The following is a 17,727-nucleotide window of genomic DNA, read 5'->3' as shown; positions in this document are numbered from 1 at the left end:
TACTTCACATCAGTAACACTTCTCTAGTAAATAGTGTTAGTCTGTCAATGTCTACACTTTTATCCATCCATCCCCCCCTCATTTTTGGTATCAACAGGTTGCTTAAATAGGTCAGGTTCCTGGAGTTGCTTCAATTACCTGCCAGATATTTTCAATTCTTTATTCTAAATTATCACTGATTTTGATGTTTGATCTAACAAGTTGATGGTCTGACAAGCCAGACAGCTGATTAGGAAATGACTTCCATGTTGGCAGCCAACTATTTATTAATAGAATACAGCCATCTTAAAATATTATTTGGTGCTTAGCATGTCAAATGCCTCCAGTCTCTCTTCTGAAAGAAATTCATTATGAAGAGAGTAGTGAAGCTTGCATGTGGTCTACAAGTCTTTGGCCTCTCTGGCTTCTTACTCCTGAACCACACTTTCCAACAGATTCATCATTGCTTTCCACTTGGTTCACTTTTACCTGGAAGTCAAAGACTAGTAAGGAAGATGTTACAAAACAAACAAACAAAAAAAAACCCGGGGGCAGCTAGGTGGTGCAGTGGATAAAGCACTGGCCCTGGATTCAGGAGGACCTGAGTTCAAATCCGGCCTCAGACATTTGATACTTACTAGCTGTGTGACCCTGAGCAAGTCACTTAACCCTCATTGCCCTTCAAAAATGAACAAAACAAACAAAGAAAAAGGAAGACGTTGACTTAATTTAGCTGTTTAGAGCCAGCGCTTGGTAGCATTTCTCTGCCTCATCCTCTGCAGCACTTAGATTCCTGGCAATCTTTTTGCAAATACTTACCTTGAACAATGCAAGATGAGGGGGCCAAGTATTCCACGTGCCTATGTTCCTTGTTGACTTTAGATGCACAAGAAAATAACTCTGCCCACGCTTGGCTTTGCCTCTGCAAAGACAACCTGTCTTCCCATCTAGATACCCCCTCCTTTTGTCTTCCTGCTTCTTTAATAATGAGAATATCAAGGTTGATATAAGTCAACTCCTCCAGACCTGTCTGCTTTCTGGTCACTGGACAAGGATCCCACATTTATGGCAGCCACAGCTAAGCTAATGTTTATATATGGTCTAAAAACTGTGTAATTATGAGTTCCTTCTGCCATGGTGCAAAGCAGAATGGTACAAGGGAAAGAGCAATGGCTTAGAGTCAAAGCAAGTCACTTTAACCTCTATGTGCCTCAGTTTCCTCATCTGTAAAAAGGGGATAATAACAGCACCTACCTCCCAGGGTTGTTGTGAGGATCAAATGAGATAACAATTGTAAAGCTCTTAGCACAGTGCCTGGCACATTGTAGGTACTTAATAAATGCTTATTCCCAGGGGGCAGCTAGGTGGCACAGTGGATACAGCACCAACCCTGGATTCAGGAAGACCTGAGTTCAAATCTGGCCTCAGACACTTCACACTTACTAGTTGTGTGACCCTGGGCAAGTCACTTAACCCTCATTGCCCCCCCACCAAAGAAAGTCAATAAATGCTTATTCCCCCACCCTACTTACTGGTTGCTGAACAGAGCCAAAGGAAGTCTGGCAACCATGCTGACTGGGCCCACTAACCATGTATGCTGTCCAGTGTCGAATTAGGCCCTCACTGCTATAAGGCATCCCTTTTCCCCTTCCCTAACTCAATCTCTATAGCATCCACCACCGAGATTGGTGTGAATCCTCTCGTTTTTTCCTTTCTTCAAACCTCCTACAGAAGCCCTCCTCCTACCCTCTCAGCTGAGGAGCCTACCTAATGATTTTTTTTTCATTATAAAAGTATTTTATTATTTTCCAGTTACATGTTTTCAATATTTGTTTTCATAAGATTTTTAGTTCCAAATTTTTCTCCCTCCCTTCCTTCCCCCCCTCCCCAAGACAGAAAGCAATCTGATAGAGGTTATATATGTACAATCACATTAAATATATTTCTGCATTAGTCATGTTGTGAAAGAAGAATCAGAACAAAAAGAAAAATTCTCAAAAAAGTAAAAACAGTATGGTTCAATCTGCATTCAGATTACACAGTTCTTTTTTTCTGGACGTGGAGAATATTTTCCATCATGAGTCCTTTGGAGTTGTCTTGGATCATTGCAGTGCTGAGAAGAGCTAAGTCTATCACAGTTGATCATCACACAATGTTGCTATTACTGTGTACAGTGTTCTCCTGGTAGTGCTCACTTCACTCAACATCAGTCCACTTAAGTCTTTCCAGGTTTTTCTGAAATCTTCCTATCATTGTTTCTTACAGCACAATAGTATTCCATTACATTCATATACCACAACTTGTTCAGCCATTCCCCAATTGATGGGCATTCCCTCGATTTCCAGTTCTTTGCTACCACAAAGAGAGCTACTATAAATATTTTGTACATGTGGGTCCTTTCCCTTTTTATGATCTCTTTGGGATATAGACCTAGTAGTGGTATTACTTGGTCAAAGGGTATGCACAGCCTCATAGTCCTTTGAGGGTAGTTCCAAATTGATCTCCACAATCTACCTAATGATTTACAGGGAACATTGAGGCCATTTAATGAGAGCTCCCTCTTCTCTCCTCGCTGTCTGCTTTCTCTTTAGTTTCTTTTCCAAGGCTCACCCCTCTGCTTGGATGCTTGATCCATCCTTTTCCTTCCTGTTTTCTCTAGCACACTATCCCCACTACCATGCACCATCCCCCCTTCTTCAGTCTCTTCTTGTCTACTTTGTCCTTTCCGATGCCTGCAAACAGGTGCAAAAGTTCTTAAAGATACTTCACTTAACACCTTCATCCCTGCTAGCTCTCATTCCCATCTCTTTCCCCCTTTATCAGCCCAAATCACTGGAAAAGACATGCATACATAGTGCCTTTCCTTGCTCTCCTCTCCCTCTTTTTGGCCTTGCTCAATCTTGCTTCCAACCTCATCACTCAACTGAAATTGCCCTCTCCAGAGTTACTCATGAGTTCTTAATTGCCAAATCTAAAGGCCTTTTCTCAGTCTTTGTCCTTGTCACTCTCTCTGCAATGTGTGATACTGGTGACCGCCCCCTTCTCCTGGATACTCTGTCTCCTTTTCTGAATCATCATCCATGTCACTAACTCACCCTGCCTGTGGATATCCCCTAAGGCTTTGACCTGGGCCACCTTCTCTCCTCAGTGACATCAGCTCCCCTGGGTTCAATGATCCTCTCTATGTTGATTCCCAGATCTTTGTATCCAGCCCCTCTCTCCTGAGCTCCAGTCCCCATGAACCAACTGCCTTTTAGACATCTCCAATTGGACGTCCCACAGACATTTCAAACTCAACATGTCCAGAACAGACCTCGTTATTTTCCCCCTGCCAAAAAAAATCCCTACCTTCTTCCCAGCTTCTATCTAACTGTTTAGGACACTACCATCCTTCTAGTCACCCACAATCACAACCTCCGGATCATCCTCACTCATACTCACCCCACATATCCAACCCACTGCCAAATCTTCGCAACTCTTTGTGTCTTCAGAATTACATTGTTGAGAGCTTTCCATTTCTCCTGGGCTGACTTCCTCTGGAGAATTTTAGTCAAGAGGTTTTGTCTGTCTTCTTTCTGAATCTCTTGAAATCTACTCTCCCCAAGTCTAGGGAGTATCCTAGACCAAAGCTTCTTAAATTGTGGGTCACAATCCCACATGGGGGTCATGTAACTAAATGTGGGGGTTGTGAAAATTTTGGCAACAGTAAAAGGTTATGTATACCTATTTTTTGCAGGGCAATTGGGGTTAAGTGACTTGCCCAAGGTCACACAGCTAGTAAGTGCCAAGTGTCTGAGGTCAGATTTGAACTCAGGTCCTCCTGACTCTAAGGCCGGTGTTCCATCCACTGCGCCACCAGCTACCCCATGTATACCTATTTTATATACCTATATGCCCAGGGTTGCATAAAATTTCTCGGGCAAAAAGAGGTCATGAGTGGAAAATGTTTAAGAGGCCCATTCCTGGATGTTCTCATTTTCATCATGAATTCTTAGCAAACAATTCATAATTGTTGGTGAGCATTAGATCAGAATAGAAGGTCTCCTTGGTTAATTCCTCCATGTTTTGAATAACAAGATGATGGTGGTGATGATGATGGCAAACCAAGAATTTATTAGGTGCCAGCAGATGTCCAGTTAATTGGAGTTCACCATCACCACTATAGAACATCTTCATGGCAAGGCTATGAGCTGCTTCTCTGTAGCCTCCTTCTTTCCAGGTGGTCTGTAGCATATACTGATTGTTTCTCTTCTTCCCTCTCTTGACATTCACCCAAATGTTTTCCAACTTGTATCACCTATCTGGTTTCTAAGCTTCCTCCTATGAGTATATCTTTTAAAAACATCTGCAGTTGCCCTTCCCTTTTTATCTCATCTCTTCCTTCTGAGTAGGATGTGCAAATTTATAGACATCTCCCTCCCAAATGGTTATAAGAATTATTTGTGCCCAACCTGTGGCAGAGCCTTCCAAGCTCTTGTTGATCTGATCAGCCATATTTGGACCCACAGTACATTGATCCCGACGTCATTGTGGCATTTTGGCCCTCTTTGAGTAAGGAGGACAAACAACAACATCCTTCTGAGTAAGGTATATGTTTCCATTGACATAATTTAGCAGTGGATCCCATCCCATAATGACTCAGTGATATCAATGAGGATGAATTTGCCACCTGAGCCTAGCACTCACTTTAAGGCCCTCCCTCCTTTGGCCCTCAGGTGCCTTTCCAGTATTCTTTTGTCTTATTCCCCTTTAAGTCCCCTTTGTTACTGACAAACTGAAATAATCACCATTCCTCCCCTAGAATGTCAACTACTTGAGGGAAAGGATGGTCTTGTATTTCCAGGCTGAGAACAATACTTTGCACAATGTTTAAATTGAATGAATAAAGCACTGTATAAATCCCAATGTGTAGGTACACTATTTTCCCCTAAGAAACACACAGCAGTTGGGGGGAAGGGGAGAATGGTTTTCTGCCCTACTGCCTTCATTTGGTTCCCCAAATTTGTGTCTTTTTTGTGAATTGGGAACCAAGATACTGGACTCCTATTCTAGGCTCCAATTTCGCCAATGATCTCTTAACTGTCCATTCATTAGTCTTTAACTTAACTAACTGCCCCCCTCACCCATCCTCCCAGTTATTGTCCCTTCCCTAGGCTTCTATGACACTGCTTTTTCCCGGGTCTCTTTGGCCTTTCTCCATCTCATTTGTTAGATAATCATTAATCTTCCACCCTCTAACCGTGTGTATTCTCCAGGGCTCTGTCCTAGATCCTCATCATTCTCAACACCCCTTCCCTTGATGATCTCATCAACTCCCATGGGTACAATTATTACCTCTTTGCAAATGACTCTTAGATCTGTTATCCAACCCTGCTCTCTCTTCTTGAGCGTTAGTCCTGTATAACCGACTGCATCCCCACCAGGATGTCCCACCAGCATCTCAAATTCAGTATGTCCAAATGGACCTCATTCTCTTCCCCTCTCCCTTGGCCCTCCTCTAGACATCCCTGCTAGCCTTCCAGGCACCCATGTTTTCATCCTTAGGACCATCCTTGACTGTCTGCTCCCCTCACATGCAATCAGGTGACAAGGCTTGTCAATTTATTTTACCTCCACAGTATTTCTTATATTCACTATTCAGTCATATTTCCACCAGCCAATTTCAAGCCCTCATCACCTTTCCCTTGACAATGGCAATAGCCTCCTAATTGGTTGCTCCCCCTGTCCATTCCATCCTCTAGTCAGCTGCCAAGATGATTCTCTTAAAGCACAGGTCTAACTATGTCCTTCTCCTACTCTAAACATCATTGGCAGCTTGCTATTGCTCTCAGGATGGATTACAAACCCATTCTGGCATAGGCTGTCCCCCATGTCTTTTCCTTCTCTTACAACCCTTAGCTTCCTTCCAAGTTTGGCTCAAGTGACACCTCTTACAGGAAGCCTTTCCCAGTCTCTCTAGAAATTCTCTCTCCATTCTCAAAGAAGGTATTTTGTTTTTTCTTATCCATTGATTTACATGTTGTATCCCCTACATGTTGACTATAAGCTCCTCAAGGGCAGTGACTGGGTTTGCATTTGGTTTTGGTTTTTGTATCTCCTGGCACTTAGTAGGAACTTAATGTTTGGATAATTGAAGGATGAAGAGCCTTCTTGTGCCTCTTGGATCCAGTTACTCTGGCCTCTTGGCTGTTCCACAAACAAGATTCTCCATCTTTGGGCTCTGGGCATTCTCTCTGGCTCTCCTTCATCTGTACCTACTGGCCTCCCTGGCTTCTTTTAAGTCCCAACTCAAACTCCCCCTTTTACAAGGAAGCCTTCCCCAACCCCTCTTCGTTCTGTTATCTCCTATCTATCCTACATGTAGCTTGTGTTGTGTGACAATTAAAAATACAAGAAACATAGTTTCTGAGTAATTTAATCATTGTATTAATATGCTGGCATGATATTAATAAAAGGAGGTCTTTTGGCCATCTTTCTCAGACCAAAGACCTCCAATGGGGGTCTGGTCTTGGTTCATATACCCTTCCAACTGTACATAACATAACAATCAAATCTAATTGGTTGACATGATTGGAGGTGGGTTATATTAAAATTAACTTCAGGGATGACATCAAAGGAAGAATGTAAGATCCCCTACTCAAACTGATCTGGGGTTTCCCTATGGGTGTGGTTTGATCTTATCAGTAAGATATCTTGGGATACCTAGGCAAAAGGATCTGTCTCCACCCAAGAGTCCTTTGTGAGTTTGGGTCTGGTTTGACCCAGATGATTCTTATTTTCAGGGAGAACTTAGACCTTGAGTGGGAGAGGGAGAAAGGACTAAGAAAGAAGGGGACATCACTGGGTCCCCCAAGATATCGATTATTAATCATTATTTCTCACAGTTGTACATATGTTTCTGTGTTGTCTCCCCCATTCAATTGTAAGCTCCTTGAGGTCAAGGACTGTCTTTTCCCTCTTGTATCCCCAGTACTTACACAGTGCCTGGCACACAGTAGGCTCTCATTCACAGTCTATTGATTGGTTGAAGAGAATTGAGTAGAGTGAGGGGAGTGAAGCAGGACAAAGAATGGTGGACAAGAAAACTCGCTCAAAGTGTGTTGGAGCGCTTGGATGGTCTGCTTCATTTCTTCTTATAAACCATAAAGGGGGCAGCACTTTACCTTATGGATGGGACTCTGACATACTGGGAGGAAAGGGCCTTGAGATTTCTACCCTCCTGAAAATCTCTCCAGTAGCCCATGGAGGGCCTGTCAAGGCTGACAAAACTGATGCAGCTGAGCAGCAGGGATACTTGGGTCTGGGTTTTTATAAAAACAAACCCAAGCTATTTATTTGATGAATGAGACCTGAAAGAGATGAATTTTCTCCAAGTTCTTAGAAAATGATACAATGGAGACTAAAGGGCAGGCTTTTCATTAGCTAAATCTATTTATCTATCTACCTACCATCGTCTTTCCCAGATACCTCTTTGCCTTGTGCCACTTAACATCCTCACTCTCAAAGGATGTGGCATGTCTGTGAACCACCCCCACTAGGGCCACATAGAAACCAGAGAGTTGGGGATTCAGTACTAACAGGCCAGAGACAATACATAATACTAGGAAATTAGTATTGGAGTGCAGGACTCCAACCCTTAGAACTGTGTGGTTTCAGAATCAAAGAGAATCCCTGAATCTCTGACTTGGAAGGGGCTTCAGAGGGCATGTTTGTTCTCATCCATTTTTCATTTATTCATAGTCCAACCTCCTTGTAGCAACCTTTTCTTTTATAGTGGTCCTGCATATTTCATGCTGCATCAGTTCAGACAACTTTCCCCATGTTTTCCTGACTTATTCATATTTGTCATTTTGTTCTTTATGATAACATTGTATTATATTTGTATACCACAGGTTTGTTTTAGCTGTTCGCCAATATGAATCTCTTTTTCTAAATGTTGTGGAAAGAAAATATTAAATACTGGCTAAAGGTTGGGACTTAGGTGGGCTCTGTGGGAGAGGCCCTAAGCAGCTATGAGGCAATGGGATGGCTCTGGCTACCCAGAAGAGACCAGAGGGGCCTTGAAGGCCAACCTCATTTCTCTCTCAACTGTGGCCAGAACCAGGCTTGACCATTAGAGCAGACTCCTGGCAACTCTCTGCTTTTCCAAGCTGTGAGGATAGCCCTCTGGAAAATGCCAAGGCTGTGAGTTGGCTGAGCCGCCTCACTCTCTGGCAGCCTTCCCATCCCATCGATCTGTTTCTTTGAATCACATCATTTCAACCCGCAAATGTCACAGACCAAGTTTGACAAACTTCTCTGGCCAGCGACAAGGAGGGGAGAGAATAAGTTAAACCCTGCAGGCCAGCCTGGTGAATTATTCTTAATCATCTCGGAGGGCTGGGGCTTGGCAGCAAAGGAGTGGACCAGCTACTTTCCTCCCTGTTGGTGGGGCTTTCCCTCTGAAGGAATGGAGTTCCAGTTGCTACCCTTGTGCTACCTTTTCCAGTAGCCCATCCCTGCCCATTGAGCTATCTTCTGGGCTGCTCCTGCCCCCTTTGAGGGGTTTCTCTGTCTCCTGCCTCACCCTCAGCTTCAGATGCTGAATGCACACAGGAGCCCATGTGACGCCAGCCTTCCAAAAAGCCGACTATACCTCGGGCTTGTTGGGGTAGGGTAGCATGCATGACGAGTGCCCAATGCCCAACTTACAGTTGGGGAGGCCTGGGTGAATGTCTCAGATGATAATTCCTAGCTGTGTGACCACAAGCAAATTGTTTAATTTCTCTGAGCCTTAGTTTCCCCATCTACATAATGGGAATAATAAACATACCAACCTCACAGGATTGTTCTGAGGATCAAATGAGAGAATGTAGGCAAAGGTCTTTGAACACCTTGAAAGCACTATAGGAATGGAGAGCTGTCATTTCTGACACAGGCCCTGCTCTTGAGGAATTTATAGTTTAGTGGGGGGCAGTGGGAAGGTAGATAAGTCCAGGACGTCACTTCCCTTCCCAAGGCCTAATTGTAGTAAATTTCTTCCCCTATAAAATGCAGATGTTGAACTAGATGGCCTCTGAGGTCTCATCCAGATTTATACCAATGAAACTATAAGCCTCATAATGCAAAGGGGAGGGCTGAGCCAATCGACAGGAGAAATCCAAGGCTCTCTAGTTTACTTCCACATTGGGGGAAGAGACATGTCAGAGAAGCTCTCACCAAGAAGGCCACACCTGAGCTGGGCTTTGAAGGAAAGAAATGTCCATGGACTAGAGATGGGCCACAGAGAGGTGAGCTCTAGGAGTAGGAGTGATGGAGGACAAATAGAGGCAGTTTTGAGCCATACTGAAGGCCAGAGACTTTGGCTTAAAGGAGTGAAGTGCTGGAGGGGTCTGTTAGGAAGTTTAAATGCAGTTATGTGTGAAACTTTGCCTCACTAGGTTGGCCAATGACAATGGCCTCATGGGATGAACCTGAGTTCTGTTCCTGGCATTGGACCAAGGCTGCCTTCTCCAAACTTACTCTCCATCCTGTACAAAGGATAGGCTTGGCCCACAGGAAGCTTTGGCTTACCCACCTTCATCCGAGAACCATCTCAGGAGTATCCCCTTAGCAATCTCTCCAGCTCCCTTCAAAGGGCAGCTTAGGTGGGCCTCCTCCATGAGGCCTTTTTGGATTCTCCTCATCCCCTCTGCCAGGAGACTGGTACTGTCTACTTCCTGGCATGACTTTGCATTCATACATGTTCATGTTGTTAAGCATCAAGGCAGTGCAGTAGATAGATCACTGGGCCGGGAGTCAAGAAGAGCTGAGTTCAAATCCCACCTCAGACACTTCCTAACTGTAAGACCTTGGGTAAGTCACTTAACCTTTTTTTGTTTCAGTTTCCCCAACTATAAGATAGGGATAATAATAGCACCTAGCTCACAGTGTTATGAGGATCAAATAGGATATTTATGAAGCACTCAGCCCCATGCGTGGCACAGAGGAGGTGCTTAATAAATGAGAGTTGTTATTCCTCTCCCCAGTAGAGCATAAGTCCCTTGAAGGCAGAGCCTCTTTATTTTTTGTCTTTGTAGCCTTAGTGCTTAGCAGGGTGCTGTACCCATAGTAAAGACTTAATCAATGCCTTTGCAACTGGATTGAGTTGGAACACAAGATCTCCAGTGGTCCTTCCAGGGCAAGAGATTCCTCTGGAGCTCACATAGGAGAGGTGGGCATGGTCCAGGCCAGCTTCACAGTAGCAGAGACCAACATAAAGAAGCTGGCAGGAAAGGACAGAGATAAACATGGGGCAAACAAGTGGTCAGATTGAAGGAACAAGGCCAATGCCCTTCCTGCCCCACAGATATCTGACTAGCCAGGTGCCTGGTTGTCCTTGGTGGCATCTGCCAACTCCTTTAGCCTAATGGGCTCACAAATTGCCTACAGGCAACCCCTACCACTTTCTCCATCCATTGTTTTGTCATTGTCACCCTCATGAAGGAAGAGTATGTATGCATGGATGATTGATTGATTGAATGAATGAATGAATGAATGAATGAATGAGTAAATGAATCTTGGCACACCACTTTGCAAAAGTGGTCAACCCTCCTCCCTCTCCAGCTAGATTCTGCTGCCTCACCAGGACTCTCATTGACCATTTCTGCCTTGTAGACACAGCCGCACACATAGACACATACAAAGAGAGATGGAGAGATTTCTGCTCCCGACAGTGAGAGGCCAGGGGGCTCTGGCGGCAGAGTCACTGAGAGAAGGGAGGCCATCTGGTATAACAGGACCATTGCAGAACAATTATCTTAATCACCTAATTAGACAGTTCCCGGTGCCTCTCTGGCTGCCCGACAAAGCTGACTGGTCTGAGGGACAGCAGCTGCTCTGCTCCCACCAGGACCCCAGGCCACAAGCCGACTGGCTGGCTTGCCAAGACTACACCCTGAGCCTTGGTTGCAGACTGGAAAGAAGCCCATGCTTCCAGAGATAGGGCTTTCTTCCCCAATGCACTCAGGTTGGGGAGTAGAGGCCAAGTCGGCCTCAGAGTCCCAAAGAGGCCTAAGCTGAGGATGTAAGTCCCCAAGAATCAGAGTTGACCCTTAGCAAAACTCATCTTCAGTGGCCCCAGTTCTCTTCCCCCTCCACTGATACATACCACATGCCCTTCTCCCCCCAATCCTGCCTGGCTGTATTGTGCCCTCTTACCACCTCCCTACCCTTCCCAGCCAATGGCCTCCCTTCTGGTCCTTGCCAGGACTTGTCCATCCAAACTTCCCTGGCCCTGGATCCTCAGGACTCACTGCTTCCTAAGTGTCAGCCCCTGAGACCTCAGTTCAGGGGAGTCCACTATGGCTCACAGTGACTTCATTTGCGCAGGGGCCTTCTGGAGCTGTGATATCTTTACTCAGAGGAATGATTTATTAATGGTAGGATTTGGGATATTAAAATATAGCCTGAGGAGAGAATTCAGGTCCTGTGTTTTGAGGTCCACAAAACCCAAATCGTATGAGTTAGGGAGATTGTTGCCACACAGCAGCTCCTGGAAAGAAGCTCTGGGACTTTGAGGGGACTGTAAGTGTAACACTAGTCAGCAGGCTTGGCTTTGCTGTGAGTCTCCTTCTGGGTAAAGATACAGTAGCCCCTGAAAATGTGACCCAGGGCTTCATTAATGGAACCAAAGCATCAGGAGTAAGGGTAGGGATTGTCCCTCCACCAATCGCTAAGTATTTATTACCTACCATGTGCCAGGCACTGTGCTAGACACTGGGGAAATAAGGATAAAGGATGAAATCCTTTCTACTTGCAAAAGGCTTATATTCTTTTGTGTTTTTTAATCATAAAAGTATTTTAGTATTTTCTAGTTACTGTAGAGATAGTTTTCAACATTGGTTTTTATAAAATTTCTGGTTCCAGATTTTTCTCCCTCCCCTTTCCCCAAGACAGAAAGCCATATGATATAGGTTATATATGGACAATCACATTAAACATATTTCTGCATTAGTCATGTTGTGAAAGAAGAATAAGAACAAAAGGGAAAAACCTCAAAAAACAAAAAACAAAAACAAAAAAGATAGAAACAGTACAGTTCAATCTGTAGCCAGATTCCACGCTTCTTTTTTCTGGATATGGAGAGCACTTTCCATCATGAGTGCTTTGAAATTATCTTGGACCATTATTTGCTGAGGAGAGCTAAGTCTGTGACAGTTGATCATCACACAGTGTTGCTGTTACTGTGTACAATGTTCTCCTGGTTCTGCTCACTTCACTCAACATCAGTCCACTTAAGTCTTTCCAGGTTTCTCTGAAATCTGCCTGCTCATTGTTTCTTACAGCACAATAGTATCCCATTGCATTCATATACCACAACTCGTTCAGCCATTCCCCAGTGGATGGGCATCCCCTCAATTTCCAATTCTTTGCCACCACAAAAAGAAAAGGCTCACATTCTGAGGAAGGCCAATAGATATCAAAATTCTATACAGCATAAATAGAAGCTAGTAAATATGAACATGTACAAAGTGGTTAAGTCCAAGGTGGTTTGGGAAGGAGCCTGGCCACCACAGAACCACATAAAGTGGAAAGGATGGGGCCAGGGCACATGGAGCTTTAAAAGCAAAACCCGGGAGTATATATGGTAAGGTAGCACTAAGCCACCAGACTAAAGCTCAGAGGAGAGACTGGAGCTGGATATATAGGTCTGGGAATGACATGCATAGAGATGATAATTTAACCTCTGGTAGCAGATAAGGGGGGAGGGGTGCCTGTCTGTCTGTGTGCAAGAGAGACACAGAGAAAGCCAGAGAGGACTAAGGAGCAGACAGGTGGATCAGGAGTCCTCTGCCCAGGTCAGGCTGCATGTGCCACATTTTGAGGGGAAAATCCCATTTAATTCAACAAGCAACAAAGCCTGTACTGTATGCCAGGCTCTATACTAGGCACCAGGGGTACAAAGACAAAAATGAGGCAGTGGCAAGCCTGGCTAACTCCGAGCTCCTTGGCCTGGCAGATTGGCTGGATCTCTCTCTGGGCAAGGCTGCTGCTGTCCCAGGACTATAAGGGGAGCTGGCTGGGAGACTAGCAGCTAGCTGCTCCTTGTTTAATGTTCAGCTGAGTTATTGGAAGGAGCACACACCGCCCTGGGGATTGAAAGCAGCCCCACAGCCTGCTAGGATTGAGATGCAGTGAGAAACCCAGCTCTGTGGCTCCACTTGGGGCAAAGGCCATGGCTCAGTCCTGACCACTACCATACTAACCATTCCTGGAGACTCCAACACCAGGACACTTAATGGTTCAGGCCCTGACGCTTGTCGGGAGTTTAGGATTGTGAAGTTGGAAGGGACCATCTACTCCCCCCCTTCATTACAAATGAGGAAATCAAGGCTTGGAGCACTGATGTCACACAAGTAGTAAATGGCAGTCCCGGGAAACCTTGTGTCTTAGTCTGGGATCCAAATGGGCAAGATGAATTGTGAGGCTTTTGCATTGATCTAGGTGAAAAGGGCTTGAACTGGGCTGATCTGGGCTATGTGAATAGAGAGTCAGATGTGAGCAATACCGAAGTGTAGAGGGAGAAACTTATGGGATCTGAGGGGCATGGGAGAGTAAGGAGACAAGGACAAGGACGACACCAATGTTGGAAGCTTGGGTAAGCAGGAGGTGCTACGTCCAAAGTGCCCTTGGATCCCTAGGGACAAGGGTGAGGATTAACACAGCAGATGTTCAGGAAAGCTTTCTTGTATTACTGAAGCTGGCACCATTAAATGCTCTGTGGCTTTGAGTGGGATCTGCCCAGTGGTCTTCCCCTTGTATGCTCCTGTTCATTTACTGGGTCTACATCAAGCCCAGGCCTCAGAGTTCCTTGGTTTACTGATGCCCTCGCTTTGGTTACATCATTTAGGGGAAAAGAAACCTAGGGAGGCAATGAAAGATGCTACTTGTCTCTCTCACCTCACTCCTTTTTCATGCATGGAAAGGTTGGCTAGAGAGAGATTCTGCACTGAAAACGTGTTTGAGATTTTTCAATCGAGACACCCTTGGTTCCAGTCCAAAGATCCTGGAGTCAGACCCTGGGACCCAATCCTGCCCCTGCCACTTACTTGCTAATTGTACCCTGGGCAAGTCCTCTGGTTTTTTTGTAAAATGAGGGAAGTGGCCCCAGTGGCCTGCTAGGTCCCTTTCACCTCTAACTGTGATGTCATATGATCTCAGTGCCTAGCTGTCCTACAGATATTGCCTCTCCTCCATACCCAGCCCTCATGGTCCTTTGAGACTTAGGCTCTTTGACATGTGTCTGTTCTCCCTTTCTCTCCCCATGCAGGTTTCTAGGCCATTATGAACCATGGCCCAACTTTACTACAAAAAGGTGAACTATTCACCCTACCGGGACCGCATCCCACTGCAGATTGTGCGGGCAGAGGCTGAGCTCTCTGCGGAGGAAAAGGCCTTCCTCACTGCTGTGGAGAAGGGAGATTATGCCAGTGTGAAGCAGGTTCTGCATGAGGCTGAAATCTACTACAATGTCAACATCAATTGCATGGACCCGCTGGGCCGCAGTGCCCTGCTCATTGCCATTGAAAATGAGAACCTCGAGATCATGGAGCTGCTGCTGAACCACAGCGTCTATGTGGGCGATGCCTTGCTCTATGCCATCCGCAAGGAGGTGGTCGGGGCTGTGGAGCTGCTACTCAGCTACCGGAAGCCCAGTGGCGAAAAACAGGTGAGAGCTGCTTTGGGGAGGGAGGGGACGGCTATGTCCTGCAACCTGGGACAGCAGGGTGATGTGTTGCCCCAGCTGCCTTCCTCTTCCTTCCCCCTCCTGATTTCCCAAATTTTCCTCATTCACATTGGTGCTGTCTTTTTTCAGCATCAGCAGGAGGCCCCTGAGTTTGGAGGTGGCCCCCAAGACCAGAGATGGCCACCGAGACTGGCTTAGCCTCCTTTCTAGGACCCTTGGATGGTCAACAGTGAGCACAACCTGCAACTAAAGAGATGTGGGCCTAGGGACGAGGCTAGCTAGAGGCTGTAAGAGGATGGGGGAGGGGCCAGGCCTTGTTCCCCACTGGGGGTGGGAATCTGTGGTCTCAGAGAAGGATTTAGTAACCTTATCACTTGGGTGAAGTGCTCAGTCATTCTGTAACTTCCTAAACCTAGAAGTTCTGAATTGAAAGCTGACCAATTGCACTGACAACCAACCTGCCCCGTTCTACCCACTGACTTTAGGAGCCATTGATGGTATCCTATTTTGGGAGAGAAGTTTTGGTGGTCATTAGGGGAGAGCAATGGAGTCTAGGAAAAGGTCTAGTGATGGGCTGAACTGTGCTAGTTATGGCACAGAGACCTGGGTTCAAGTTCTGATACTATCACTAACTAGATGTGTGACCTTAAGCAAGTCACTTTCCCACAGCTTCAGTTTCCTTACCTATCAAATGGGGATAATTCCTGCCTCAGTATTTCTTAGTGGGTTTAGTTTCCTACTGTGGGATTTATCTCTAAGCAAAGGCAGAGGAATGAATAAGACAGTCAGAGAGAGAGAGAGAGAGAGAGAGAAAACAAGAGAAAGGGGAAAACAGAGAGAGACAGAAAGGGGAGAGAGATGCAGAGACAGAGACACAGAGTAAGGGAGAAACAGAGAGATAGAGAAAAGGGGGAAGAGAGAGAGAGAGAGAAGAGGTGAGACAGAGAAACAGAAAAAGAGAGAAACACAGAGAGAGGCAGAGAAAAGGGGAAGGGAGAGAGAAGAGGAAAGACAGAGACACACAAAGAGAAAAACATAAAGGGGGAGAGAGACAGAGACAGACAGAGAGGGAGGGAGGGAGGAAACCCTCTTCACACTGCTCACTTGCTTTGCTTTCCCTTGTGCGGGGGCGGGGGGGGGGAGCTGAGTACCTTCTTCTTCACCCTACCATAGGTGCTTCATTATTTGACTGGAGATCTTAGTCTTTGGGGTCAACATTCAGTATTCAGTTCCACATTCAGTAAGCATTTATCTAGCGCCTATTATGTGCCTCCCACTGTGGTAGACCCTGGGGATACAAAAACAACAAAAACCTAGCGGTCCCTGCCCTCAGGAAGCCTCCATTCTTTTGAATTTGTTCTACTCCAGTAGCCTTCAAAGACTTCTCCAAAGAGGCCAGCATTGCCCCCCCTTTTCTGGAGTCTGCCATCCTTACTCATTTGTCCATGACAGATGGCTCCCCATCCACACTGACTTCCCTGATGTGCTAGCAAAGCTGTCTCGACACCTCCACTGAGTGAGGCTTTATTCTGTTTAGGAATGGTGGAGAGTTTGCCAAAGAACAGCAGGCTCCCGGGCTAAGGCGTAATCCTGATCCCGTGGTAGAGGGAAGACATGGTGGCCAGTGGGGGAGGGGAAGGGCGTTGGGGGAAGGGGCCTTCTAGAGACCACTCTGGATCACAGAGACAAATTCCTTTTCCTCCCCAGCCATTCCCAGGCACCTGTTAGAAGCCGAGAGCGAAGGGATTAGCTATATATTGTAGAGGCAATTCTCAGGCTGTTGCCCAAATCCCCAAAGGCAAGGGCTGCTTTTTATTCCAAAACAATCTGGAGAATGGCTTCAATGCTCTGATTTGATTTGACCATGGAAGCCCAGGTTTAGGCCAGCTGGCTCTGAGAAGAGCCTCTCTTCATGGGGCCTCAACACCTGCTTGGGATGACGAGCCATGAACAACTCTTGCTCTAATGATAATGAGCCCCACTTCTATTGAACCTTAGTCCTGGCCAGTCCAGTAAGCACCTGGGAGAGGTGGGCCAGCCCTGAAATAGGGACACCCTGGCTTTGAATCTTGCTGCTGACTGACACATACTAAGTGTCTAATCATATGGATCAGGTATCTAACCTTGGAGGGTTTCAGGCAACTCAAGTGACAGATTTATTGCTCATCTATATCCGTGGAGGGAGTTTCCACACCAGAACATGAATTCTCATGGTGCTAGAATCCCCAGCCTTCTTCCACTTCCCCCCACCAAAAATGTGTAAGGCACTGGGCTAGGTTATAGAAATACAAAAATATGAGAAATCCTTGACCCCAAGGAAGTTATAATTTACTATAGAGAGAAAATGGATGAATAAATACATATTAATTTCCTTATAACAACCCTATGAGATAGATAGCTTAGATACAATTATTCCCATTGTATAGATAAGGAAACTGAGGCTCAAAGAAGTTAGTGACTTGGCTGTCTAGCAAGTGTCAGAATTGACTGGAGCCCTAGATGAAGGGCCCTCCTGGGGAAGAATAGACAAAGTATGGCTCTTGGAGGCAGGATCCTCAACGCAAATACTAACTCCAAGGCCAGTGCTGTGCCACTGGACCAGTGACCCATGTGACTGCCAAAGGCAGACTTGAAAATGGTGCTTCTCCCTCCCCCAGTCAGTCTGTTGACCCTCCAAAGCCAGCCTGGGGCTGGGACAATGATATCCATCTGAGTGTCCAGATGTCATGCTGGCAGTCCAGAGGTGCCATGGAGGAGGGAGATGGGTCTTTTGCCATTTGGCTGTCAGTAAGTCATTCGCTGAGCAGGCTCTGTCTAATTGAAAACATGGTGGTCTGAATTTGCCTGGCCTACTGAGCCAACCAAGCCACTATGTAGCTAACTGCCAATTTGGCCCTCCAGGGCCACTGAGTAGAGCTAGAGAGAGGGTCACACTTACCAAAGGAGGGGCCCAGCTCATTGAACACAGATTCTTCTCACCTGCTGATAGTGTCTGTGTTCACCAATAATCCCTTTCCCAGACCTTTTCTCATTTGTTCTTC

General features: G+C 45.8%; 1 protein-coding gene across 2 annotated transcripts in view; it reads left to right on the top strand.

The window, feature by feature from the left end:
- TRPC5 (transient receptor potential cation channel subfamily C member 5) overlaps positions 1-17,727 on the top strand; it is a 173,536-nt gene that overhangs the window by 73,040 nt on the left and 82,769 nt on the right. For both annotated transcript variants that reach the window (XM_043974289.1, XM_043974288.1), the window contains exon 3: positions 14,270-14,668. In XM_043974289.1, the coding sequence (XP_043830224.1) occupies positions 14,291-14,668 (378 nt within the window). In that variant the 5' untranslated portion in view covers positions 14,270-14,290. The remainder of the gene's footprint in view (positions 1-14,269; positions 14,669-17,727) is intronic.

Source organism: Dromiciops gliroides, chromosome X, assembly GCF_019393635.1.
Source record: "Dromiciops gliroides isolate mDroGli1 chromosome X, mDroGli1.pri, whole genome shotgun sequence".
Lineage (NCBI taxonomy): Eukaryota > Metazoa > Chordata > Mammalia > Microbiotheria > Microbiotheriidae > Dromiciops > Dromiciops gliroides.
Note: the sequence above shows the minus strand (reverse complement) of the source record. Positions and strands in the feature narration are given on the sequence as shown.